The 27,872-nt window shown below is 38.4% G+C and overlaps 1 protein-coding gene across 1 annotated transcript in view; it reads left to right on the forward strand.

Moving 5' to 3' along the window:
* Positions 1–21,842: 21,842 nt before the first annotated feature.
* TTC29 (tetratricopeptide repeat domain 29) overlaps positions 21,843–27,872 on the forward strand; it is a 171,120-nt gene continuing 165,090 nt past the window's right edge. Inside the window, exons 1-2 of the mRNA XM_044913078.1 lie at positions 21,843–21,934; positions 24,143–24,226. Coding sequence (XP_044769013.1) covers positions 21,843–21,934; positions 24,143–24,226 — 176 coding nt within the window. The remainder of the gene's footprint in view (positions 21,935–24,142; positions 24,227–27,872) is intronic.

Below are 27,872 nucleotides of genomic sequence, written 5' to 3' on the forward strand. Positions count from 1 at the left end.
GCTGTCTATCTCATCTTTCAATCTGAATGTTTAAAAAAAAGAGAAATGATTTAGAGAATTTACAAAGTTTATTATGTATTTCAAGTTAGACACCCCTTTTTTTTTTTTGTTAGGAAACCAGTAGGACTCACCAACCCAGCAAGGTTCTGCTTTTACAAAAATATGCCTCCAACCCATGAATTTCATATAAAATTAAGTGCATAAAGTAAGTTCATTTTATTTGTGGTAAGCTCTTATTCAGTTAAAACAGCCTAGTCAGATATCCTTCTGCACCTTTAAGGGTTTCTTCTTTTCACAAAACCAGCTACCATTTCAAAAACAATTCTGGGATCAGAAGAGAGGAAAGTGTGGGACTGCAAAAAATATGAAAAAATCACTGACTGGAATGCCCAAGAAGTTCCAGAGTCAGGAATTTTGGAGTTACTATCTTTTTCCAATTCAATAAGCTTTCTCTAATTCTTCCTTCTCCAACCACCCAAGTTAAAGCCATGCATTTCTAGATGAACTGTAAAGTGCTGTGTTATTACAGTTGTTGGGATTGCTGGAGGGCCAACCTGAGCCATGAGAACAGCACACTGGGAGCTTCAGATGGCAGGAAGGGGAAGCAGCAGTGATTCCAGTGGTGGGAGCCAGGCTGGACCAGGTCCTGGGACCATACTGTTCTTTTGGGAGAGAGGAAGTTAGTGAAAGATACACTTATGAAGGGCAAGTGCTAAGATATGAGAGGTACATCAATGAAGTAAAAGGTACAGGATGGTTGATGTGTATGATATTAGAAGTTTTAACAAAACAACTTGCTAATCAAAACGATTGCTATTGTCAGTAAGTGGTAGTCAGTCAGATGATACGGAGACTATATTAATGATGTGATTTGAAAGAGTCTTGAGGAGACCTCTCACCTTTAAAGGTACCATTCCCATCTGTGAGACATAACTAATCAAAGTCCATAGGAGATAATGATTAGGAGCAAGGACTTTGAAGTCAGAACATCTAAATAAATCCCAGGTCCGCTGCTTATTGGCTGGGAAAACAGAAGCAATATGACAAAACAGAGTACATGCTGCACACCTTCGGGTAGCTTCACAAAGCTCTAGAGGCAGAGCTAATCCTAATCAGGACTGAAACAAGTTATTCAAACAGTAGGGTCAATATCTGGCAGATCGGGTCTGATCTTGCATGCATGCAAAAGCAACACCATCTAATCCGGGCAGTCTGAGCCAAAAGTTTCTCAAATTAGCCATTCAGAAAAGGTAGAGAATTAATCAAGGTCATAACTGCAAAGAGGAAAAATTAGCTCTGGCTAATATAAGCAGATACAATTTTGTTAGAATCATATTGGATCCCTCACAGAATATTCAGAGCTGGAGACCAAACAGGAAGCCTTGAACAATGCCCCCAAATCCTGCCTCATAACTGGTCCTGTAAGTACTCTTGTGTCAGAGGGAGTCTGTTGGCACAGATGCCCCACCTTGGCCTTCTAAATCCATCAGTGTTGGCCCTGGGCTCTGGACAGTGTTACCTCTGAAAATGACATGATGACTACCGCTGCTCTCAGCCTTGCCATCTTCTGCATGACCATTATGTGTTTGCAGGACTCCCTTCTGGTTCAAAGTCTGAAGCAGATGTGTCTAATTGTCTGAAACTGGCAGTGTGTCCATACTCTCATTACAAAGTAGTCTCAGAAAGTAACTTTCTGAACTTCTATACCTGGAAGTATAGACTTCTTGTAGGGTACAAGGTTTTTCAAAATATAAGTAGAAGGTTCAGATGCTGGGTGACTAAAAAAGGACAAATTCCCATTATGATCTACCACTTTGGCTGTCCACTGTCAACATACACCAATATTCCCATACTAACACATATTTTAAAAAGAATAGTTACTACCTTCCATACTACAATTCTCCTTTACACAACCAAAGTAATGATCATTCCATACCCAAAAGGAGTCAACCAAAAATATCACCTGCTACAGCATTCAAATCCAAGTCCATGATTGTTCAGTGATATCCATCGTCCTTCAAGTTTCTGATATGATTTCATCTCAATATTTTGGGTAGATGAAAGTTTGTTTATTTCTATGACTTGCCATGTATGATTGTATAAAAGTATGTACAATTTTCCTTCTCCATTGTACATTTTCCTTAATTTTTTCTATTTAGTTGATCAGTTTATGTGATGGAATAATGTGAAAATGCATTCCGATTGGATACAAGCCCTTGGTGTTCCCAAATATATGAGATTGTTTTAGTCTTCTAATAACTTTAAATACTAGACACAGAGGTTCTGGAAGGCCTTTCAGGGTTCCCCTTGGTTTCATCCATATTACTCTTTTTTCTTGGTGGTCAAGATCAACTCTCCTATCAATATTATAAGCCCTATGAGGAAACCAAAATACCAGGTATCAGTCTCAGCTGCTCTAATTCAATGGAAACAAAATGTGTCCCTTGGTCGAATCATTTCCCTCTTTGGTACCAAGAACTCTAATTCAACACATCCTAGAGTTGTGTTATTGAGAAGTGAGTTTTTGCAAATGGGATATTAGGTATATCAAGCAGTTCTACTCCCTGTTCTACCTCTTGGTTCTTGGACCCAAGTATCCTGGCTCTGGGAAACAGCACCATACACTGATTCCTGGTTCAGAGTACATCCTGCCTCCTGTAGCACAACATCCCAAACTTAGAAAATAGTGTGTGTCAGCTGGAGCTCTAAGTCTTCATTTATTTCCTTCTAGAAGGTCAGGTACTTATGGATAATAGATTATGTGTAAAAGCAGTTAAACCATGACTATCAACAAACTCCCTTACTTCATCCCCTAGAAGCCATTTGCATTATAGCCAAAAATAAGGCATTTTTAAGTTCAGAGGTGATGCTGCTATTAGAAGCATAGCCAGTTGAGAAGGTAAATCTATATACAGAATATATGTCTATTCCAGTTAGGACAAAACACCACCTCCTCTGTGATGGAGGGGACAGAATATGACCAACTTGCTACTAGCTAGAAGATTGGCCCTTCCAGGACATGGTATCCTATCAGGAACATGGGGCTATTTATTGCTGCTTGCAAAATGGGCTCTCGGCTGTAGCAAAGACCAGGTCATCCTTTGGGAGGGAAAATGCTTGTTACTGTGCCTATCCCTGTGTTACTTCCATTCCTACCAATATGATCACATTGCCCATAAATCACTGAGTAAGCACTAGAATAAATTTACCTCCACTGAGCAGGAAAGTATATCTACCTGGTTATTAAGAGCCTCTTCTGTCCACTCTGGGTCTATTCTAAATAGTCTATCCATATAGCTCTTCCCCAAACTTCCATGTCAACAATCTTGCTTCTTCCAGGTCTCTGATCATTCAGGAAAACTATTAGACAATGCCCATATATCAGCATGGACTCTTTTCTCAAGCACTTTCTCCATCTGCGTAAAGTGGACAAGAGGATATGCCATTCAATATTCTGCCCACTGGGAGGGTTAGACCAGTTGGGATTCTGACCTTGTGTATCATGACATAAAACATTGAAGAGAATTTAGGAAAATTTTTTAGAAGTGTTGGTCAGGGTCCTTCAAGAGCTGATACAAAGATGAGGTTGGTAATACGCAAGGATTTTTATTTGAGGAAATGCTTGAGAGAAAATAGGGAGGGAGCTGGAGAAGGCTAAGAGAGCCATCAGACTCTGATGGATTTCTGATCCCAAATGAAGGAGAGAGAGAGAGAGAGCTTTGATGAAAGTATCCTAGACTTTGGTTAGGCAAACTGGTGAAGGCAGGTAACTCAGAAGCATGAATGCCTGGGAGTCCTGAGGTCGGTATCAAAGGAGAGTCAGAGCTGAGTGCCAGGTTGGAGACCTCATAGAGGAAATGAGTCAGGATCAGAGAGAATTAGGAAGAGCCTGGGGAGCAGAATGGGATGGCTAGGACTTAGGCGATTGAAAAGAGAAGGACATCAGTCCAGGTCTTTCTGATGCTAGGCAGTGGGTCACAGAGCTTGAAAACATAGAAGCAGTTGTCTTTTTTGCATGTCTGTCTTGACTTCTAGCTGTGAGTTCACTGTCATGATTTATCTTTATATTCTTACCCTAGCAGACTACCTGGCTTATTGAAATGATGAGTGGATGGATGGATAGATGGATGGTTGGTTGGATGGTTGGATGAATGGATTTAGACTTTCAAATTTAGTGCTTAGCACTGCTACTCCTTATTTTTTTCCTGTTATGTCTAATTCAGCTTTTATTTATACTTTTATTTAATAAGTTGTTTTCCTATGAGACTGAACTGAAAGTTATAGTAGAATTTCACCAAATGTGATATTTGTCATCTTGTTTATAATAGTCTTTGAAAAATATCATTATATTCTATAATTTTGTTCATGAATTTAGAATTCCCCTTACATATACAGTTAGATCTTTGTCCTTGGAAAATGGAAAATTTCATTTCTGAATTGCATTGGAAAAATACTGGTATGTCTCTTAATATCTTAGAATGATATTTGTATACATATAAGCAGATATGTATGTACACATGTATGTTTATTATGATGCACACACATAATTAAGGTTTCAAGAGATGTGACAATTAGTAAAGCATATTGTTCTGTGGAAATTTGTCTACACTTGTAGAAAACATTGCCATTGTAGCTTTATCCAGTGTGTGGAGATACAAAATAAATAAAATTAGCAAAAAGCATATTAAGTATGTTCAAATTCAAATGGTATTTTTTTAATTGGCAGATTTAGCAGTCTGAGAAAACAGAATGCACCAAAAGAACCAAAAGTATAAAAATGCTGAAAAAATGGGGAAATAAATTTTAGTACCAACTACTATTTACTTTATGATAAAGTTGGTTCTTTGTATACTTTGAAATTAAAAAAAAATGTGGTTTGCATACACTGAGGAAAAAAACAACAACTAAAACCAGACTTAAAACCAAGGTAATACACATTAGATGTCAAGCAAGGTAAAGGTTTTCAAGCTAGGTCCTGAAGGCTTTCCAGCCTTCTTAGGTGTTGATGATTTTAAGGCAATTATTTCCCACACCCTCATCTTTCCAATGTGCCTTCCTAACATTGGTATGCCTGGGTACCATGCTTTCAGCCTGCTGCTTCTCCTTTTCCAGCTCTCTTGCATTTTACAAAATCTTGTCAAAGAGACAATTCGAGAATGCATAGTTCAAAAACTATTTGCTGATTATATTTGATTGAATCTTAAAAGTTATTTTTCTAGGTTCTTTTAACTGCAAAACACTTAGGGCAATTATAAGAGTGTTATACATATTGGTACAATCCATAAAAATGTTTTCCACTCTAAATTCAGTATAAAAATGATTACTTGCAAGCATCAATAAGCAAATGGCTTTTTGTTTTACCTTAGAATATCTAGAGCAGTGCACTGTTTATGTAAGATCGATAAATATTGACTAGACTTTTCCACCTAATTTATTTTACAAATAGGAAATTGTAAAACCTGGAAATATCTTATTTTCAGCCACATAAAAAAAATGTGCATCATCATCTGACTATACAAATAGGATATTTCGGCCTCAATTTTTTAAACTAATTTTATCAAATCTCTATGTAACAATAGAAAATAATTCTGTATGATCTTTAATGCAATTTCTTAATAGAATCTTAGAGTTTCAACTATGACTTTAGAAAATGTATAATGTTCTAAAATGTTCAGTGTGAATAATTTATATTATCCATAATTAACACCTACTAATTTGTGTTTTTTTAATTAAATTTTATCTCATTCATTATACTTTCTTAATTATTGTGTAAATTAGCATTCTTTAGTTGTAAGTAATAAAAATCAACTCTGGGTAACTTCAGAAAATTAATTTATTGGAATAATTTCAGAAGTTCACAAAATCAGTGTGAAGCTGTGAACAAGACATAGGAAGGACAGATATGAGGACAGATCCTGGGGCCAGAAAATAAGAACTGCAGTTACTCTCTCAAGGCAGGTGACAGCTGCAGATGTGATGAGAGGCCGTGATTCACAGCAGCCTCTAACATCCAAAGATACGCAAATGAGCATTTTGGTTGGATGTGCAGATTTCCACAAATTGTCCTTCACATTGGAGTATCCACCCTTTAAACCCTCCAAAACCTCACTGATGTGAGAAAACTGTGTTTTCGTAAGATGTATATTGTCCCTTTTGGCATGTATTTACAGTACCAAGGCAGAGAGCGTGCCTGCTATTTCTTGCTCTCCAGGTTCTATTAAACGACCTATCAGTGTTGTGACCCAGCCTGATATTCTACAAGATGGCAAGATAATTAAAGTCCCCGTGAACTAACTTGCAGCAAAGAGCCAAAGTTGACAGATTACTAAGTTGGAAAATAAAAGTGCACTGCTGGTCCTCCTGAGTAAAAGTAAATTGTTTCCGTTTTTTCTATTAATCAAAATATGGGGCTAGGGAGTATATGCTGCTCACCACGTTGCTTTAGCAAGAAGGCTCGATCAGGAACAGCAGCACAATTACACCTTTATTCTTCAAAACATACATCTATTTTGTCCAACTAACCCAGGGAATTAAATGGAAGTATGCAAAAAATTTTTCAAGTGTGAAATTCCCTCACAAATGCCATATGACTTTTCACTTATTATTTTGGTAGGTAAGTGTAGGGTTAGCTTGCAGCTAGTTGATCCCAGGGATACCTGGAGCCATAGTACTCTCCCATGGCCAACATACAAATGAAATGTTCTAGCCAGTGACATATAATGTGCTGTTTAACATCTGAAACTCCCCTGAATGCACTCTGGACTAGTCTACACTATTTATATTAAAATATATAAATTGACAATCTGTACCTATTTTACCTGCTTACATAGCGAGCTTTGGGCTATGTGACCAGTGGGCAGTATAAAGACCCCTTTGTGGAAGGGAATCCTTGTACACTGTTGTGGGAATATAAATTGGTATAGCCATTATGGAAAACAATGTGGAGGTTTCTCAAAAAATTAAAAATAGAGCTACTATATAATCCAACAATCTAACTCATCGGTATATATTGTGAAAAAACAAAATCTGTATCTCAGAGAGATACTTGCAGTCCCATTGCAGCATTATTCACAATAGCCAAGGCATGGAAACAATCTAATGCCCTACAATGGATGAATAAATAAAGATGTGATACACACACACACACACACACACACTGGAATATTATTTAGCCATAAAAAAGAATAAAATCCTGCCATTTGCAATGGCATAGATGAACCTAGATGGCATTATGCTAAGTGAAATAAGCCAGAGAAAGATAAATACTGTATGGTATCACTTACATATGGAATTAAAAAAAAATAGCCAATTTCATAAAAACAGAATAGAATGGTAGTTGCCAGGGGATGAGGAGAGGAAGAAATGGGGAGATGTAGGCCAAGGGTATAAACTTTTAGCTATAAGTTGAATAAGTTCTGAGGATCTAATGTACAGCATGGTGACTATAATTAATAAAACAGCATTCTATACTTGAAAGTTGCTGAGAGTACATCTTAAGTGTTCTCAGCACACACATACCAAAAGAGTTAATTATGAGGTGATGGATATATTAATTACTTTGGTCTTGGTAATCATTTCACAATACGTATGTGTATTAAACCATCATACTGTACATTTTAAATATATCCAGTTCTATTTTCCAATAATTTTTCAATTATTCCTTAACAAGGAGGGGAAAAAAATAGAAAAAAAAATCAAGTATATATTAAGATTTAGATATAAAAATAAATAAAAGATCCCCTGGTACACTTATGTTCCAGAGACAAAGGGCATCAAGTGCAACTGAGGGAGGACAAGAGAAGTTGTATGTGGGTATTCAGGACCAACCTGAAGTTGCATTTTGCTTTCTTGACTCCGCTTCTGTGTATCCTTTTGCCCAGAGAAAATTTTTTTGATCTTTTCAATTATCTGACCCAGTGTAATTGCTGCATAAATGGAGAACTGCAAGAGCTTCCTCTTCTTGACTCTCTTCTGCCATAATAACCTTTATTCTATGGGTTAGGTGGTCACTAAAAATTCCTGCCATCAGAAGAATAACCATAGCATGGCCCAGGGTTTACCACCTGTTTTAGATTAAAAAAAAAAAAACAACAATTAATTTACCTTAAATCTATTAATAATGGATTAAAAATTAGCATTAGCATTAACTTGGAGTTAGTGTATTATATCTAACAACCCAGAAGTTTTGGGTATACTCCTTTCCCCAGTACAGTTACCTGAGTGAATAAATATAGTTAACCTTTAAAGAAAAAAAGGAGAAAGATTCCAAGGGTGCACTTTTGGTGTTATGTCTGGACCCCAAGGTTTCATTCAAGGGGCTGTGTTTCTCTTCTTGGAATATAATGAAAATTCAGTACTCCCTACTGTCTATTATGGTAGTTCAAGCCAGGCTTCTGTTTACCAGATTTAGGAGATCTTTCTTCTTCATTTCTTATACAAATTAAGTTCTAAGTTAAAAAAAGTTACCCATTAGTTTGATTCCTAGTAATGTCATGACCAATTAATCATAGCCACAGATCTCTGTAGATCAGGCTATTCTCATGAACACAATGGCATGGCTGAATATAATGGTAAATATACCTAATCTCCCACTGAGATTTAATAATCCCACTGACCTGTTTTACCCTGGGAACTTTGCATCTCCATTAAAGTCTTGGTGCTCTTTTCAGTTATAACACCTCCCACCAGCACTCAACCTAGGGAAATAAGTTAGTAGAAAACTTACAGAGGTTTAGCATTTTCCTCTTTAGATCTCAAATTGTTGGTGAAAGGACATTTTTTCAGTACTTTCTCAGGGAACATAGTTAGAAGGTGAGCCATATATGATATATGCACCCTATACTCCTATCTCTTAAAGATTTTACATTTCTGGGGCTCCTGGGTGGCTCAGTCGTTAAGTGTCTGCCTTCGGCTCAGGTCATGATCCCGGGGTCCTGGGATCGAGCCCCATGTCGGGCTCCCTGCTCGGCAGGAAGCCTGCTTCTCCCTCTCCCACTCCCCCTGCTTGTGTTCCCTCTCTCACTGTCTCTCTCTCTGTCAAATAAATAAATAAAATTAAAAAAAAAAAGATTTTAAATCTCTTCCTTTAAGTTAAACCAGAATTTTTGCAACACAAATTTACTATCCATTTGGCCAGATATTCATTAACTAAACTAGGAAACTATTAAATAAAATATACCTAATCAACCAAAATGGCACATGGAATCTAAAGTCTTTGGAAAATATACCCATCTTGACAAATTCATTCTTTCTGATATTAGGTTCCACACTTTTTGTTCAAGCACCTTCAAAATCCTTTCTGGAGGAAAAACAATGTCCATAGAGTTTGGTTGACATAAACTAGCAAATTCCATGCACACGCACGTGCATGGGTATGTGCTTGTGTGTGTGCGTGTGTGTGTGTGTGTGTGTGTGTATACATGAGCCTTCTCAGAGTTTCATTTTTGTCCCCCACTACACAATGGGATTTACATCTAATTACAGATCTGGATATTATGAGATGTTGAGTAAGAAAGTGTTTTTTCTTCAAGGGAACAACCTCAGGCAAAGAAGTAACAGTATCTTCAAGAAAGGGAAGAATACCTCTGTCAGACAAAGGAGGGAGATTTCCTAAGCAAAGATGCTTCAGTGGAAGATATGTCAGAGGGCTTTGGACTTTAGGTTACTCAGAGTCTTCTGAATATGCCCAGATAACTCCATTTGCACTGTTAAAGTAGCACTCTTTTCTGATGAATGCCCTAACATTCACATCAGAGATCTTCCTAGGCCATAGAATCAGCTCCTGCTGTGATTAAGTCACTTGACTTTTTGCTCCAGGATGGTTATATAAAGTGTTTTAGCCCATGCTTTGAGAACAGGACTTATTATTTTGAGTTTGTCACTCTCTTGCTTATATTATGAAGTGCCACCAGAAGCAGGTGCTCACCCCCCAATACTCCCAGTTTGCTTCATGATGATCTTTGGTGGTGGTACCTCCATGATCTGTTAGAGTTTTACTCTCCTCAATGGAAAATTGTTTATAAGTAATCTCAGCTGATAATTACTTTTTTTATCAAAGAGGTCATGGTTTGCTACCTTTCCCTGTAAGAACAAGAATTGGAACGTCATTGCTTTTCACCTCCATGTAGATGATCAATCCCAAGAACCTTCCCTGAAGTTCCTTTTCCCACAATCCAATCTCTGGTACCAACATTTATGTCAGTTAGGATTTAATCCCAAGCAACAGAATTTTACTGTACTTAATTTAGGCAAAAGGAAAATGGACAGAGATCTGAAGAGCTGGGCTTGGGAACTGGCAGGAATCAATGCTGATTCTGAGGCTAAGGAAGCAGAAACCACAACAATGATTTCTTGGCAGGAATTATCTTGGCAGGAGGTCAGTGCTCGTATGGAATAAATGCCAAACATTTTCAGGCTGTTTGTCTTGTTGCTCAAAATTCATATTCCAGGGGTGCCTGGGTGGCTCAGTCGGTCAAACATCTGCCTTCAGTTCAAGTCATGATCTCGGGGTCCTGGGATCGAGCTCCACATCTGGCTCCCTGATCAGAAGGGAGCCTGCCTCTCCCTCTCCCTCTGCCACTCTCTAGCGCGCTCTCTCTCTCATATAAATAAAATCTAAAAAAACTCATATTCTAAGGTGGAAGCCTGAAATTGACCTTCTTATGTCATATTCTTCTCTCCCGACTAGAGAAGTATAAGGATACCTAATACTGTCCCATGGAATTTTATATTCCCTCAAAATATATATTTTAGGAAGAGGAAATGAATGCATAACAGCCAGCCCATATACAAATAAATGAATTTGATCCAAAATTTTAGATAATTATATTAGTTAATTTATCTATTACAAATTTAAGACAGGTAGTTTGGTGACTTGACCATTATGATTTAATCGATGTCTCCCTGTCACTTTTCATCACATTTTCTAGTTTTGTTCTATAATTTCTCTTCCTTTCTTTTCTCCCCTTAAGTTTTCCTCTGTCTTATTTTAGGATCCATTCCTGAGAAAGGTTCAGAAGCTGACAAACTGAGCACATATGTTTATCTCCCTTCCTCTCTGATATTCCAGTGAAATAAAAATGTATAAGTACCACAAACAAACATACTTATAACTGATGAAAATAAGGTAGTAGTTGTCAGTGGATGAGAGAGTTAAAAAACGATCTCAAGATACAAAGTGGAAGGGAGGGGGGTGAAGGATGAAACATGCAGAGAAAGCCACAGCACTGGAGCAGCCGAGGACAATCTTCCAGTATAAACCGGAGTCAGGACACCTGGGTGGCTTAGTCGTTAAGCGTCTGTCTTTGGCTCAGGTCTTGATCCCAGGGTCCTGGGACTGATCCCTGCATCGGGCTCCCTGCTCCGCGGGAAGCCTGCTTCTCCCTCTCTCACTCCTCCTGCCTCTCTCGCTGTGTCTCTCTCTGTCGAATAAATAAAATCTTTAAAAAAATAAATAAATAAACAAAATAAACCCTGGAGTCATTGCTCACCATCCACAGGGTTAAAGAAGAGCAAGGAAATGAGGAAGTTGGCTGAAAATAGGGAAAACAATAAAATCTGAACATGATAAATTTAACCACTCAACCCCCTATTTAACACCCTCACCCCTAGAAAGGGAGCAGGGAGCAGGAAGGAATACTTTAAACCATAACTCTTTCATAAAGACTTTATTTTCTTTTAAAGATTTTATTTATTTATTTGACAGAGAGAGAGAGAGACACAGCGAGAGAGCACACAAGCAGGGGAGTGGGAGCCGGAGAAGCAGGCTCCTGTTGAGCAGGAAGCCCGAGGCAGGCTCGATCCCAGGAACGCTGGGATCATGACCTGAGCTGAAGGCAGACACTTAACCACTGAGTCACCCAGACGCCCCTCATAAAGACATTAAATGAACATTCAACAGATAGTTTTAGGCTCCAGTGCACAGGTTGGCCCCTCAGGCCTGGCTACTTCTTCTGGCATAGACGGCACAGCCAAAAAGCTGGTTCCCTATTCTGTCACCCTGAAAGAAACTCTAGGAGACAGGACTTGCCCACCTTGTCCAGAGCTTTGAAAATTCTTACCCAAGGAGGAAACTTGGAGAACAGTCCCATTTAGACAAAAATAGAGGAAACTCACGCAAGAGATCCAGTCTTTCTTTCTTACCTATGAACTGATGTCTTTGGCATTGATGCTGATTGTCCCCTATTATCCACCCTTTCTTATTTTCCATAGTTATAGGATCTTGATTTTTAGCAAATCATATGGCTACTCAAAATAAAGATTGTATTTTCAGCTGCCCTCGAAGCTAAAGGTGACATTGTGATAAAGTCCTTTCCAGTGGTATGTATAGCAAGAAAGGATGTGTTCAATTTTTTGGAAAGAAGATGCCATCATTCCCCTATGCATCCTTCCTTCAGATAAAATACAGATATAAGTTTAGAAAGCGGCCGCTGTGGACAATGAGTGACCTTGGGAGTGGTATCCATATACAGTGGAGCCACAAGACAAAAAGAACTGAGAATCTGACACCGTGGAGTGTCATTCCAATTCTCATTGCTTCCTCTGTATATTTTTTCTGTTACTAGCAGCTAATTATATAATGCTAGCTAATATAGCAATAAAGAACAATAGCCACAAAAAGAGAAATATCAACATTAACAGAAGAAAAGAATTTTCTGGAGGAAAAAATAATTTAGAGAAAACAGGACAAAACTAATTCATATATTTAGAAATAATTGTACATCCATAAACCTAGTACATCCATAAAAGAGTTTATACAAAAGGATAAATAAAAAAATAAGAGCTATCAAAGACTGAAAAATATGATTTCTCCCACCCACAAGAAAATCAATAAAATACAGAAAAGATAATACTGTCCAAATGTCCAGATTTTAGAACAAAAAAGCAAAGAGAATAAAAGTGAAAAAAAAAAACAAAACCAGGGATAAAAAGGACAAATCTAGATCTACATTTAATAAGCAAGAATCATAGAAAAGAGAAAATGAAATAATGTTTTAAAAATAGAAGACAGTTATCTAAATCAGAGGAAGAATGTGAATATTCAGCTGACAGTCTCTACTAGAGAGCCCCATGAAATGTCAGGACAGAAAGGATAAAAATAAATCCAAAAAATGCCCAAGTTGAAGAAAAAAACAGATCTGGGATATTCATTATGACCACTTACAGAGATCTGGTTCTTCTTTCATGGTAAGATAAACGTTACCTGTTCCCTTAAAATTGAGTATGGCCATGTGACTTGTGACCAATGACATAGGAGAGGAAATGATCGATATAATTTTGGATGAAGCCTTTAAAAGCTACTGTGCAGTTGACTCTCTTCTTCTCTCTGTCACAAACCAGCAGTGCTGGGGGCTGGGGGTAATAATCCTCTCAGCACGGGTTCTGCTGTTGAAGATGGTATGGAGCAAAACCCAATGCTGACTGGGGGTAGTTACAATTGTAATCAGGAGATAAACTTTGTCCTTTTAAGTTACAGAGATCTGGGGTTGTCACTGCAGACACAGATCTTATCACAAGATCCCATCAAAAGAATGAAAATTGTCATTAGACTTCTCATCATTAACACTGGATACTAGGGGAAAAAATCAATACTTTCTAAACTGAGGAAATGATTGTTATCCTAGAATGCCCAACCCTGCCAAATGACCACAGGCAAAATAAGTACATTGTCAGACATGAACGAACTCAAAAACTTTACCTCATATATTCTTTCTTTGGATATTCCTTGGGGATGTGTTCAGTAAAACAAGAATGATTCAAAGTAATTTTCATCGTGGAAGACTGTGATAATTGAGATGATTGAAGTGATGATTGAGATATCAGAAACACTTCGAGAACAACTATGGGGAAGTAGTTAAGATGTATTGGTTTCCCCTAGAGGATTATCATTTGCTTCTTTGTATGCTGAGATATTCTGAAAACCTTTTCTCCAGAGCAAAGATCAGAAGGGGGCTCTCTAGATCTTATTAGGTCAGTATTAGCATTCAAGCTATAACTGTATCCTCTCTCACCTCACCAATTCTAGGTGGAGGTGGGAGAGGAAGCAATGAGAAGAATTACATATGGAAGAATCAGCTTGAGGAGCCTTTAGCCATCCTGACATTCATTCAGTTAATTAGATAAACATTTTTGAACATATGCTATATACTAATCCTTGTACTATTCCAGGGAATTCAGAGGAAAATAAAACAGTCTCTGTTTTCAAAAAGCTCACAGTCTTTCAGGAGAGATTAACTCCTATAAACCAAGATCCATGCAAAGTGATAGGCATATCATAAAATTGGTCTAAGAGGAAGCTGTAGAGAGAGGGAGAGATTAATTCTGTGTGCTGAAAGGTGGGGTGCTCTAGAGTCCTGAAAGTTTTCAGAAGGCCCTGAATGTATAGATAAAGTGGCAGCTGAAGCTGGCATCCTCTGGTTGTAGGAAATAATCAGGTTCCTTTTTCGCTTAAGCCAATTTGAGGTTTTCTGTCACTTGCAAACAAATTTCTCTAACTGAATTCCCTAGCTCTAGAAATACTATACTAAGCAAAGGAGAAAGAGAATTAGTCAAGGAACTGCCAGTGAAAAAGCAGCAAGCAGAGGAATAAATGCAAAGAGGCAAGAAGAAGCCACCTAGAAAGCCAAACTAGGGAGAGCCTCATGTAAGAAAGAAGGTGCATGGAATTCACAAACCTCTAAACAAACAAGGCAGCAAGGGCTGGAACAAAACTCACACAAGTCACAGTGGAGGTGTGTTAAGGTGATGTTTGAAAACTGGGAGCTGAATTCATGAGGCTAGAACAGGACTTACTGCTGTGGAGGATCATGTGGAGCCCAGTTATGGGTAGTCATAGTTGTCAGTTGCCTGTATGATGTAAACTTACTTGGTGGAAATAATTTCATATGTTGGTGCAGCAAATTAGATGTTGGAATGAAAAGTGTGGTTATGGTTATGTTTGTACTCCAAATAGAATCAATTTGTGGCTAATAGAACGACTGGTGTAAGCAATATTGATGGCTCGCTTTCCTACAGTGTGTGACAGTAGGCACTGAAGCCTCACTTTCCAGCACATCTGTATTTGAGAAGTAATAAGCAACAATCCTCACTCTCTTGCCCTCTATACATATGAGAGAATGGGCCAGAAAGCTCACTTCTTTGCACTTCCATGTGAAAGATGGGATGGAATGATGGGTTGAGATTAATAGGCTGACATTTAGTCAATGTAAATATTAAAGCTGAGTTTCAGGTAAGAATTTTAAAAGTAATAGTAAGACAGGATGCAAGAAGATTCTATGAAAAAGATCTTGAGTTTTTAGCTCACCACAACTCAAAATTGGGTTATCCTGCTGGAGACAGGATTGGGAAAAGTATTTATGGAGGGCAGGGAAAAGATGGGTCTGACTGCAACAGAGGCCGAGGAAGAAGGAAAAGAATGACTTTTCTAGCTGCATAAAGGGGCATCAAGCCACTGGGGTCACAAAACCAAGCTGAGCACTTTTCCATCAGCCCCGTGGACAACAGGGAAATGTAGCAAAATATTAAGAATGCGGTGCCATGAAGGAAATGATTCAGGTTGGCAAACTGGAGACCCTTGGGTCAGTTGAACTAATTTCTGAAAGCGGTCTAACTTTTGAAAGCTGCCCTGTTTGAAAAGCTTTCTAGGTCTGGAGCCGCACTCAGCCCTCAGTAGGCTCCGCTCCCGCTAGGCTCCGCTCCCGCTAGGCTCCGCCCCCGTACCCGAGGATCTAGAGCTGTCCCAATCCCGAGCCCCGGTTTAGCCTAGCCCCGCCCCTCCTGGCCTGCCCCGCCCCCTCAGTAACCCGGACGACGCTCCCGCGTCCCCTCTCTCGGCGCCAGGTCCCCGAACCACCCCGGGAGGAGGGGGCAGCACCGGCGCCCGGCCCTTTGCCACTGGTGGGGGACACACTTCGGCGGAACGGAAAACCAGAATTGTTCCACGGGCCAGTCCACCGAGGTTCGTGACGGCAGGGGCGAAGCTCGGGGCAGGACTTTCACAGTTTCTGGGAGAGGCGGGCCGTTCTTCCACGCAGTCCCGTCCGACCCCGGCTGATCTGCCTCCATCAGTCTGTAGACTCCGTCCCAAGCTTCGTGAGCAGAGACCCTCGCCGTTTACCTCAAGAAATGAATAGAAGGAGGAGCCGGGAAAGGCGCTTTTCCTGCCTCCCAGGTCACCTGACCCTCTGAGGGCAGTGGGAAAATAAACAGGCGGAGGGATAAATTATTAGCCCTGTCTAGAGTTCGGTAGGAGCAGAAAGGTAACTGCGATGCCCTTGGTTTGGGTAAAGATAACTTCATGTCTCATAAGTTGGAGAGATCAAATTGTTATCCCTAAGGTCACATTTGTATTGGAATATAACAATACATATACATAATTCGGATGTACTGGCATTTCACTGAATTAGTGATTAGTTTCTCCTGTAGGGATTACAGTTTGGACTTTAAAAAAAAGTACATTTAAACACATACTAGGTACTTGGTATTATTTGTATGAAGGAATCTTAGTTCACAATTTGGGACAGGAAGAGGAGTTATTCTACTAACTAATTTTTAACTTTTTTCTTCTCTCCTTTGCTACTATTATTATTATGATCTTCAGGCTAAAGTCCGTAAGCCTTGGAGAGACCTTCAGCAGTAATCTCCAAAAGTAAGTCAAATGAACCAGGGCCTGCCTTCAACACTTTTCCTGCTTTATATTTTGATTTAACCATCAATAAATGTCAGTTAGTAGAAAATGTATGATTTCTATTTATTTTATTTAACAACCTATCTAATTACCTACCACTGTGTGCTCAAATGGTCTAAAAATTATGATTCAAGGAATAAACGTTTAGCAACTCTTTAAACTTTTTTATGTGATTTTTTTTTTTTTACTCTTTTCAGGACCATAATGGATATTTCTTCTGTAGTTTTCTTTAATCTACCATAGTAAAAGAGCTTATGGTGATAATGTGAACAGTTCTAATTCTTATAAATGGTTTTGTTGGTGATAGTAAAATCATTTATTTTGAGCTCTCTTGATGCAAATAATAAATTTGTTCCTGTGGTTTATTGGCTTTCTCACATCCCACAGTGATTGAATTCTAGAGATAGTAGTCAGCCTCGGACATAGTCACTTCCCTAGTAGCCTCTGTCTACACAGTGCTAGGCCTACCCCTTCCTCTGTGTTTCCTGATGAGGGCATCTCTGAGGATAGTGGGCGGGAGGATTACTCTTTGAAGAATTTTACTTGGGGGCCAGAAATTTAAACTCTCACCATGGGACACATTCAGCCTGACCCAGCACTCTTAAACCTTTCATCCTGTATTTCTCCATTCTCATTTGTCTTTGCATGTGGGGGCCAAACCGTGATACAAGAGCCAACCAGCAGATCAAAGAATCCACCAAATCTCTTCTGAATACCAACAGTGGAATGGCTTCAGGCAGCCTTTTGATCTTCTGCTCAGCATTCTTGGTGCCACATGTAGCTCCGCCCACTTGCTGGTACTGGGGGAGCTGCGTCTGGGTCCTCACAGACTGCTCCCCACTCAGCTCCCAGAGCTAAGCTGGTTTTGGTACCAGCCAGAGAGGTGCCTCTCATTTTCTGTCTCCACTCACCTGGCTCTGAACCCTTCTCCTCCTTCAGTAGCACCCATCTTGTGTGATTTCCTCTGTGGTCTTGAGCCAGGAGAACCCTGATGCAGTGCCATTGTTGAGGATGTGTTCCATTTCTGCTTCAGGCCTAGGACAGTCACCCCAAAGCATTAATCCCATTTCCCATGTTGGAGCTCACCTAGGAGCTGGGAACACTGCCTGGCCGACACCAGGGAAGTGATACAACTCATATTAACAAAGAGCAAAAGGCTTTCTTTACAGGTATAATTGAAGCCTAAAATGACAGGACCCTAAGCATGCTTGCCTTTTTTCTCACCTATTTTCCTCTTGGCTGCTTCTATATGCTAGAATGCACCAACTTCCTACTTAAAGAAAATTCAGCATAAATAAGAGATGGTGATTACTTAGATTAAAAATAATAATTTGTTGCAAGATCCCTTTAAATATTTGATGCATTTCAAATATTATGTGCCATAAAATTCAGTTCACACATTACCTATTGTGTAAAAACAAAATACCTTTAGGTGGCCATGTATCAATTGTGAAAGACAAAATCCCTTTTCCCAGCAGGCATAAGCAAGGTAGGATGTGTGGTTTAAAGCAGGGAGGGAGCCTGCTCAACTTCTACCCTAACTCTGAGCTTAAACTTTCCAACATAGATTGGTTGAGAGCTATTTATTCCAACATTCAGTTAATAACTTTTTTTCCACTCTATCATTCAGTTCTGACCACCCCCCATTCGGAGTTTGTGCCTTGAGGCTTGCCAGCAGGGCTTGCAATACTTACATTAAACTAAATTTAAGAGTAAAGGTGCTCCTGCTGCTAATGTTCTCAGATCAGAGGAGAGCAAAATGAAGGAACTGGCAGCTGAAACTTTAATGGTAGGAAACGACTCAGATATTGAAAAAAAATCACAGTTCATGTGTGTGACAAAGAAGACATGTTCCTCTCCATGTATAACATTTGCATTTGATTTCATTAGATGCTTATATTTTCTAGCAAAAATTGTCTAACCCAAGTTAACATCAAAAAGCATACATTTTACATCACATACCGGTAGCCCATTGTGGGGGTGCTTTTACACACCTTGTTGGCTGGATCGAGCTCTGGGGTTTGGTCCCTCTTTCTTTCTACAACCAGCTCTGTCCTTCTAGTACTCAGAGAAATTACAAGTACTGTGTCCTCATTTTGAAGCTCCTTGGTAAACCTTTCAAGGGCCCTTGTAATTATGTAGAGATCACGTCTGCCACAATGCCCTTGGTAAGCAAAGTGGGGCTCTCCCAACAGTCTTAATTTATAGAGGATGAAATGTGGCAACTGAAGCAAACATAGTCATTGTTTTCTTTCATCCGTTTAGAAATCCAGTAGGGATAGACAGATGAGGTTAAGAACTGAGATGGCCAAGATTTACTCTGTAACATCAGAGGACTCTGGAATATAGACTCTTCATAGCTTCTCTGAAATAGGCTCATGGGAGGTGGGTTTGGGAGAGCCTTTGGTATCCTTTCAAACCTGTATGTGAGATCTATCTTTACGTTTCTGTAACTTCTTACCATGTGTTCTGCATAAAGTTGTCATTTAGTAAGTTCTGGTTTCCAGGTAACTCAACTAGTTAATATGACATCTGATTAGAAAAACAGATTTTTTTTTTTAAGTTACAAAAGAAGTCACTATCTTATGAAGTTACAAAGTAGGAGAGGACTAACATTTGCTGTTCAGACAGTGTGCTTTAAAGCTATAACTATATAAAAATAAGTGGACATTGTTTCATGGATCATATCATGCCCTGATAATCTGGGTAATATTAGGATTCCATGGTGTGTAAAACATGACACTGATCTGCATTAGCATTTTCTCTTTAATTATGTAAAAAATTATTTTCATAATAATCTTTTATTTGGAAACACAAGACAGCCTGTTTCTATGCTGGATTTCAAAAGGTTTTCCCCTGAGTCTTATTGTTCTTCCACACCCCTCCCTCATGGCCTGGTAGAGGAATATGGTACCTTGGCTGTCCATAGCTGGCTCAACCTCAGGCCTGACCACACCTGTCCACCTCCACCTCTATCTAAGCAACCATCCTCTTTCACTCAGATTTCGTAACAACCTCCCAGCTGGCCTCTCTGCTGTCTGCCCTCCTTCCCCTACAGTCTAAGCTCAAAAGAGAAACCAGGGTGAACTTGTCAAGGCACAAGTTAGGTCATGTCACTCCCATGCTCAAAATCCTCCAGTGGATTCTTAGCTTTATCAGAGTAAAAATCAGTTTTTACCGTTATCTTCAAGACCCTACACCACTGGAATACTCCCAAATTTTTCTTTAACTTCTTTGACTTTATCTCATTCTGCTCTTATTTACGCCTTCACTACTGGTGAGCATTTGGGTAATTTTATTTTTTACTGTAGATCTTATCATCATCTGACATTGTATATATTTTGCATATTTGTGTGTTATCTGTCTTTCCCCCACATCCAACCCTGTAATGTAAATTTTCTGAGATCAGAGATTGTCATCTTATTGTTCACTGCTGTATCTTCAGCACCTAGAACAGGACCTGGCACCAAGTAGTATTTCAATAAATATCTGTTAAATATATTCAAGGCCCAGGTTGATAGTGCTTTGCCCTGAGTCACACAGGTAGTAAACATTGGAAGTAAGTGATTTAAAACCTAAAATAAACCTTTCAGTTGCTTGGTGAGGCTAAGGGTAGAGGTCAAACCTGGTGGACATGGTGGTGGAATCAAGAGGCTCTGGCCTTTTTGATGCCTCTCTAACAGTAGAAGTGTTCTTTCTTTTGTATCTGAAAGGCCTTGCAGCATGTGACAGACATGTCCACACTTCTTCCTATTTAAGGTAAATTTTAGGTAATTTTATTTTATTTTTATTTTTTAAAAGATTTTATTTATTTATCTGAGAGAGTAAGAGAGAGAGCAGGAACAGAGGGGAAGAGCAGAGGCAGTGGGAGAAGCAGACTTCCCACAGAGGAGGGAGCCCGACATGGGGCTCGATCCCAGGACCCCGGGACCATGATCCGAGCTGAAGGCAGATGCTTAACCAACTCCCCTAGATAATTTGATTTTATAGACCCACCTTCATTATTGCACAGTTACCTTCCCCAATGTGACACATTGCATTTCCTCAAGATGGCCACAACAATATCCCCCATCCCATATTCTCTTCATACAATGTGAAGTTGATGCTCTCCCATCAGTAGGTGAATCGATGTTCATTAGCCTTGACTATGAACAGGTTTTTTATCACAGTAGAAGGGATGCTATGTAACTTCCAGGGCTAGACTCTGAAAGTGGATATAGTTTCCACCTGGCTTTTCTTTGGCATATTTGCCTTTGGAGCACTGAGCTGCCACATGAGAAAGCTGAGGCTGCCATGCTGTGAGGAAGCCCAAGCCATATGGGTAGCTACATGTAATGTTCTAGCAAACAGCCCAGTTAAGTTCCCAGCTAATAGTATTGACTATCAGATATATGAGATAAGACACTTACAGATGATTCCTGGCCCCCCCCACCATTGAGTTACCCCCAATCTTCTGAGTCTCCCAGAAGAGGCTCAGTCATCATGGTATAGAGAAAAGCCATCCTCTTGTACCCTGTCCTAATTCCTGACCCGCAAAAAGTGTGAAAGATAATAAAATGATTGTTGTTTTAAACAATCTTTTCTGGACCTCTATATTTTGAAGTGATTTGTTACACTATGGTAGCTCTCTGTCTCTTGGGGCAGCTGTTTGCTTGTTGAGAATCAGTCTCAGCATCCATCACTTCTAAGGAAAAGCCTTTATTTGTGAGGAAGCAAGTTTTTAGAAAATAGCAAAGTATGAGCAATTTTCAATTATTGATTGTAACAGGAAAGCAAAGCATGAGCATTTGAAGTCCAAAGCTGTCCTAATAATGTTCACTCTTTAATTGCAACCATGTCCGTTAACAAAATTCATACCAAAGCTCCTGATCATCTGAATCTTCAATTCATTTATCAGATTTTCTCCTTATCCATTTGGTGGTAGAGATGCAGACAAGTAATAAATTGGCCAAAAGGCAGATGGTAGAAGAAAGTAACGAGAAGCAGCCTGCAGAATCCACTCACTGAGTATCATTCCTGAATAATAGAGCTATAGCTCTATACACAGAGGTATTCTCAGCTCAGATGACAGACTGTGGATCTCTAATAATGTCTTAAAGGATTCTTTGAAAAATTCATTCTTTAAAATACTGTTTCTATTTTTTTTTTGTAGTCTAGAATGACCACCCTGCCCCTGCTGCCCATGACACGCCCAAAGCTTACATCTTTAGCCAGACAGAAGCTGCCATGTTCCCCTGGCACAATTCCAAGGTACGTGACCCTGGTTTTCATTTCTTTTCCTACAGAATGAATTTCTTGCAGTAAGAAATGTCAATAGCACATCTCAGAAAACAAAATTGTTCAAAGACAAGAGTATATTGTTATATTCAGAATATTCAAATTTGCTATTTCCAAAGGATCAATGAACCTCATTCAGATATAAAGAATTTATTTATTTAGCAAGCTAGTACTCATTTGATTGTTTTATTACCTATTCTAATTATATCATGGTCCTATAAAACTTTGGAGATATATTTCCTTTTAAAAACATTAGTGGAGAATTGAAAGCAGAGGCTTTAGAAATGAAAGGTGTACAGCTTCTAATCCACAAGGTCTAGAGTGCTAATTTCTGTTTTGGAGGAAGGAGGACACGGTCTCACTACTAGGGTAAGTTGGCAGGCCAGGTTTAGGTACTGAAATGATCCTGGGGCTAAAAATTCATCATCACTCCACTGCTACACTAAACAGCTGCTGAGGTCCTGGAGTTGCCGCCCAGAAACTATAGAAGAGAACAGTGTATTTTGTCATAAGTATTAATGAGGATTGTTTTACTTAGAAATTGCCATTTAAGGGGCGCCTGGGTGGCTCAGATGGTTAAGCTTCTGCCTTCGGCTCAGGTCATGATCTCAGGGTCCTGGGATCAAGTCCTGCATCGGGCTCCCTGCTCCTTGGGAGCCTGCTTCTCCCTCTGCCTTTCTCTCTCGCTCTGTCTGTCATGAATAAATAAATAAAATCTTTAAAAAAAAAAAAAAGAAATTGCCATTTATGGTTTTATTGAGTTATAGTGATGCATATATTATTTATTGATATAAATAATTTGCATATGTAGGTTTATTTTCTTTATATACAAAATTTTCACTTCAGACAAGGCATAATGATCAAAGTATTATGAAACTATTTTGTTTTGAGAAGGATCATACTTTATTCTTAGTATTTCTGGGAAAGACCAAAGTCCCTGGACCAAAATAAATGCATACAGTTAAAACAACATGGAGGTTCCCTTATAACAGCAAATAAAAGTTTCTTCTCAAAAAATTTGAAAAACAGATTTTTTTAATACATGCATAATTCAGGATATACAAATATTCTTATTTTCAATTTTACTTTTGAATAATGTGGAGTATTTACAAAGTCTGAAAAACTTGTTCTTTCTGCCTTTTATAATGCTTGAGATTCCATTTTCTTTTCAACACCAGCAAAAATGCAGCCCAGGGGCGCCTGGGTGGCTCAGTTGGTTAAGCGACTGCCTTCGGCTCAGGTCATGATCCTGGAGTCCCAGGATCGAGTCCCGCATCGGGCTCCCTGCTCAGCGGGGAGTCTGCTCCTCCCTCCCCCGCTCCCCCCTCTTGTGCTCTCTCACTCTCTCTCTCTCTCAAATAAATAAATAAATAAAATCTTAAAAAAAAAAAAATGCAGCCCAGTCTCACATCCCTAAAATAAGATGGATTTTAAAGAACACTATTTCTTATATTAATTTTATGGAAAAAAAACCACTTTTTTCATAACCATTTAGGACAAAGTTTTATATCAAGATTTTCCATTAGTTTCTGAATAAAAACAGATGCTTGTTTAGTCCCATACTCCCATTGTTAGGAGATGTTAGTGGTATGCTTATTTTTTAAAGGTGCAAGGGAGGGTGGAGAATAAATACACTACCAGTGTAATAGATTTCTCAGTAAAGTCTTTTTAAAATCACTTTTTTAGTAATAACTTGAATTTTGTGTGTGACTAAAAAACCCACTCAAACAACATTTCAGAGCAAAATTTGGTAATGTTTGGAACAAATAAATTTTGTATGTTTGTATCAAGCAGGTGTTCTTAGTTCAAAATCCTGGGCCAAAAAGAATATGACTTCTGTAATGCAAAGTTATAATGTGAAGCAACATGAGCAAAATGGAAGAGCTTATAAGCTTTGAGGAGAAAACTGCATTTTTTCTTAAGAATGCTGATTATTTTAATATGTTGGTGTTTTATTTGTTTGCACACTGAGTTTAAGATTCTTCCTTATCTCTTAACATTCAAGAAAATGAAAATTTGGAAAGTACTAATCAACAACCTATCTCTATAGCTATTGTAGAACATTTATTATATATGGTATTATACCTTAAATATTTCTCTTCTCCTGGTGGCATTTTATATGTTTGGGAGCTTTTCAACTTGATAAAGCAGTGCTTTATTATTTCTTTCCATTTCATTTAGGTCTCAGTTGATCAAAGAAAAAGATGACATAGATCATTACCTGGAGGTGAATTTCAAAGGATTGTCAAAAGAGGAGGTTGCTGCGTAAGTATAACCTCTTAAAGGTACTTTAATATAAAGTTTGTTTCTTTTGTCTGGATTCTTTATTGAAATTTCAATTTTCCTGTGCAGTACACTTTTTCATTGGAACATGGCATTTAAAAATTAAAGCTCATATTAAATAGTGATAAGTCATGTCTATTGAATTTACACATATCAAAGTCTTTAACTTTATGGCTTTCAAAATTCTCATATTTACCAAGATATTATACCATCACATTTGCAATACTTTAGTTAAGTCTGTGCCATTAATTGCTTATTGACTTCCATTTTAAGGTGTATTGCCTCCATGGGGGAGAAAAAAGTTTTTAGAGAAAGATCCTATCTTTTTTTCCTCATGATTTAAAACAAAAATTCTGTACTAATGTATGTTCCTCCCCCCTCCAAAACCCACAAAAAAGAATGACTGGATCATAGTTTATCGGTTGCTTTTTTAAATAATTCTAAATTGTCTGGATTTATTTTATCAATGAACAATATAAACTTTGCCATTTTATCAGTTAGAAACTAATTTGTGGTTTAAGTAAAAACTATAAAAATCTGTGTAGGTTAGTGAGAAATGAATAAAAACCTAAAATAATAGCTAAACAGATTTAATATTTCTTAGCTATAGAGTTGGTGACCATGTTATCATCAGATCTTTAAATGCAAGCATTGAAAAACAGAAATATTATAAATACAGATGCATCTTATGGAACTCATTAAATGATTCAATTAAATTATTTTATGCAATAAATGTTTTTATTTTTTATTTTATTTTTTATTTTTTATTTTTTTTTTTTAATTTTTTTTTTTAAAGATTTTATTTATTTATTTGAGAGAGAGAACACATGAGAGGGGGGAGGGTCGGAGGGAGAAGCAGACCCCTTGCAGAGCAGGGAGCCCGATGCGGGACTCGATCCCGGGACTCCAGGATCATGACCTGAGCCGAAGGCAGTCGCTTAACCAACTGAGCCACCCAGGCGCCCGCAATAAATGTTTTTAAAACATCCTCTCAATTAGTATTGTCTAGTGCTATGGGAGTCCACTGAAAGAGTTTTCTTAATATTTTTGGTATGGTTTTTCATAGAGTCTAAAATTCCAAGTCTCTTGATATGTTTCATTTTATTAGATATTATCTTTGTCAATTTGCATATAACATGGAAAAATGGAATAGTTCATTCTGTCAGTACCTACTTTATTTTATAGAGTGACAAAATTTTACAATACCTGTAATCACTGTCTTCCTTGGAACACTATTGACTGCCATGTGTAGTATCTGGGAGCTTTGGTTAAATGCTGTTCTGATTGTTAATTTATTAACTTTCCATGGTAACCTGTTGGATAAAGTTAAAGGTTAATATTGTTTGATAATACAATTACTTAAAAGAAAAAATATATAAGTGATATTTTCATTCTGATTTAAATATAATAATATCCAAATATCTATAATTGGCTTAACAATTAGGAATTAAATTTGGAATTAAACTTAGGCTTCACATATTTTAACAAGCTAGAAATTCATATACAGCACTTAAAATCTGCTAAACTTTCAGTTTGCATTGAAGAAAACTTTGATCTAAAGCAATGCAAAATAGGTTTTGCTGATGAGTGTTCTCTTAATATTTTTTTCTTTAAGGATATTACCAAATTGATTTTAAATCCATAATATGCTACAGAAAACAAGTAGCACCAGGTAATTCTCCAACCTTACAATTGCATTCTCCTTAAAGTTTCCTGCAGCTGAGTACTTTTTTAGACCAAAGGTAGGATAGTGGATGCAGACCTTAATAGGAAGATAGCTTGTACTTAGCTCACTCTTCTGCTTTTGAATGATATATATTCTAGACTTTGCCACAGACAAACTAATTGAATAGCCTGTAAAGGAGAAACTGATGAATAATTTCAGCACTCTTGGCAGTACTTAGCAGGTGCCATGAGGAATTATGCATATTCTGTTAACCAAGGAATTGCTATGTAAAACTTTTTATTAGTCAACTCTAAAAAGATAAATTGGTCAGCAAGCATTTAAGTGCCTACTTTATATGTAATACTAGGTTTTTCACAGTGGGAGAGACAGTGATATCTTATCGTAATATTTGACCCCATCCTTGTCTCAATTTGAGACAATAAGATTTACGAACAGGAAACAAATATGGAATGAATGAGTGTTGATTGTATTGTGAAGTGTAGCCTCGGAGTCTAGAGGAAATCAGAGAAAACTAAGGTGGTAGGATGAAACCTGCCATGGAAGACAGATTTTGAGTTTGGCTTTCTGTTTGGTGGCATTATAAAGTTACCAAACTAGTACTTCACAGATCCTCAGTATAAAAGCGGGATAAATTGATGAATCAAATTTTCAACCAGACAAAATCAATATCTAAGATATATCTTTAAGTCTCTCTATATACTGCTTTATTCTTAAGATGGTAAGATGGTTATATATATATTCATTATATAATTGATACCCACTAGCTTTGCTATCCCATAATATGTATGTGCTCTCTGTCTAGTCCCAAAACCCCTCATCATCTAACCCAAAATACACCAATTTACTTATATGTAAACTCACAATCTGTGACTTTCCTTCTATCATAATTGGTGAAGAGTTCCTATTCTAATCTAAGGATGATGCTTGTGCTCTGGGTACCATCCCCTCTTACTTGTTCCAAGACTTTCTCCTGCATTTAAACATACTCTTCTTCTACATCATCCTTTTCCCTCTCCACTGGACCAATCTCACTAGCATTCATATCTCCTTTAGTATTTCCCTTGACTTCTTATCCGCCCCACACACTGCCCCCCACCCCCAGGTTCTCTCCCATTTTCCTCTACCCTTCATAGCAACCAGAAGCACTGTCTCAGTATTTGCACCCGTTCTTGCATCAATGGACTCTAAATAGGTGTCCGGCCCCAGAAGTCACAGAAATCTCTCTGTTTAGAGTGACCAACATCCTCCATTTTTACCACATATAATGATCACGTTTCTGTCCTCATCTTACTTGATGTCTTCACAACATTTGATAGAGTTGAGCACTCTCTCATTGGTCACTCTGTACTTGTGGCTTCCAGGATGCCATGTTCTGTGGTTTTCTTCCAGACTCTGACTCTGCCACCTTAGTCTCCTTTCAGACTCTCCTTCGAAAAGTGCTCTTTTCAAACTCTCAATGGTTAGTTGTCCTAGGACTGAGTCTTAGGGCCTCTATTCCAGCAGCACTGTCCCTGGATCCAGTCTTAAGTACTGCAATACCCTGATGACTGTCACATTTATAAATCCAGCCCTGAGCTGTCCATTGAGCTCCCAATTTTTATATCCAACTGCCTCCTTTACATACCTACTTGGGTACTTAATAGACATTCTAAAATTAATCTGGCCACAAACTGGACTCTTGATTTACCCCTACTTTCCCTCACCTCCCCTACCAAATAATTCCCCACAGTCTTTCCTCAGCTCAGTAAATGGCACCAAGGCAGCCTTGAGTTGCACCCTGACTTCACCATCCTCCCCCATCTAATCCATCACTATGTCCTATCAGATATAACTCCTAAATATATCCTGTGTTCATCTACTTCTCTTCATTGCATAGCCACCGTCATCCCTTGCCAAAATCACTTGAGTTTCCCAACTGCTCTTCTCATATCCCCTCTAATT

This window comes from Neomonachus schauinslandi, chromosome 2 (genome assembly GCF_002201575.2).
Source record: "Neomonachus schauinslandi chromosome 2, ASM220157v2, whole genome shotgun sequence".
NCBI classification, from domain to species: domain Eukaryota; kingdom Metazoa; phylum Chordata; class Mammalia; order Carnivora; family Phocidae; genus Neomonachus; species Neomonachus schauinslandi.